Source organism: Crocodylus porosus, unplaced genomic scaffold (assembly GCF_001723895.1).
Source record: "Crocodylus porosus isolate Cpor-Errol unplaced genomic scaffold, CroPor_comp1, whole genome shotgun sequence".
In the NCBI taxonomy this organism is placed as follows: Eukaryota; Metazoa; Chordata; order Crocodylia; family Crocodylidae; genus Crocodylus; species Crocodylus porosus.
Window position 1 is genome coordinate 41,975,486 of NW_017728911.1, and position 1,175 is coordinate 41,976,660.

A 1,175-nucleotide genomic window follows, 5' to 3' on the forward strand; every position below is an offset into this window, starting at 1 on the left:
CCGCCCCGCTTGCTCCACGTGAAGGCAGCGCCCGGGAACCCGCTCAGCGCCAGCAGCAGCTCGTGGATCATCCTGCCCGAGGCCGCGGGGACTGCCGGGAAACGTCGCCCGCAGCCGCACAGGCCGCCGGCGTCGTAGAGCTTGCCGGGAAGTGGAGTCGCACAGGCAGCCGGGAGCTGCGGAGCTTGCCGGGAAGTGGAGTCTCGCGGAGCCTGCCGGGAGGCGCGGCGCGGGGCGCGTGCGGACGCTCGAGGCGCGGGCATCGCTCGGCGGTGAGTCTCCTCGGCCCCCTCTCTTGGGACTCTTGGGCGCGAGGCTGTGAGGAGAGCTCTGCTGTGAAGCCGGGAGTGCAGGGCAGGGCCCCGTGTCCGCTCCCTCCCCGCAAGGAGGTCGCGATGCTGGCAGCCCAGGGAGGCGGCCCGGGCGCTCGTGGAGCAGCCGGCGGCTGCGGCAGTTTGCCGGGGGCCGGTACTGCGAGACCTGCAGACGTGGGGACGGGGCGGAGGGCAGGTCACGCGCACAAGGATTTGTCACAGAAACCTGGGCTTCAAGCTCGAGGCCCGCTCGCGGTCCAGCATTATGGACCCCCGTGCCGGGTGCGGAGCTACGGGCACCGCTCCTGCTCCATCTCCGTGGGTTTCGTCCGTGCTTTTCTGGCCACAGCGGTGCCCCAGGAGCGGGGCCGACTCCTGCCCAGGCACTCGCCCCCTTCTTGGCCAGCCCCTACCCCACCGGCACAGCCCACGCTCTCCTTCTCCGAGGTGGGGCTTTGCACTTGGCTTGTGTCTGCTGCCCAGGCAGTCTGCGTTAGTGACCAGCCCTTAGCATGTAGGAGTCATTTAGCGCTGGGGAGGAATCTTTAACTTAAAAACCTGCTTTCCAGGATGTGGGGCTGAGGTTGGACAAATTCTGCCTGAAAAGGTGCGTGGTTTTAGCTGGGTATTAGGTAACTCCTGGGAGAACTCAGTTAGGGACTGGGTAGCTTCTCCATCGCTGAAGTGTTAGAAGGTTTGCTCTACTGTGAGAAGTTGTGGGTTGGATGCACAGAGTATTTGGTGAAAATCTGTAGTCTGTCTCCTGGATTTCATAGACTTCATAGACATCAGGGCTGGAAGGGACCTCGGAAGATCATCGAGTCCAGCCCCCTGCCCAAAGGGCAGGAAGTCAGCTGGGGT

General features: G+C 64.5%; 1 protein-coding gene across 4 annotated transcripts in view; it reads right to left on the reverse strand.

The window, feature by feature from the left end:
- TUBGCP4 (tubulin gamma complex associated protein 4) overlaps nucleotides 1-117 on the reverse strand; it is a 20,513-nt gene extending 20,396 nt beyond the window's left edge. For all 4 annotated transcript variants that reach the window (XM_019533942.1, XM_019533941.1, XM_019533939.1 and 1 more), the window contains exon 1: nucleotides 2-117. In XM_019533942.1, coding sequence (XP_019389487.1) covers nucleotides 2-71 — 70 coding nt within the window. In that variant the 5' untranslated portion in view covers nucleotides 72-117. The remainder of the gene's footprint in view (nucleotide 1) is intronic.
- Between the last annotated feature and the right edge of the window lie 1,058 nt (nucleotides 118-1,175).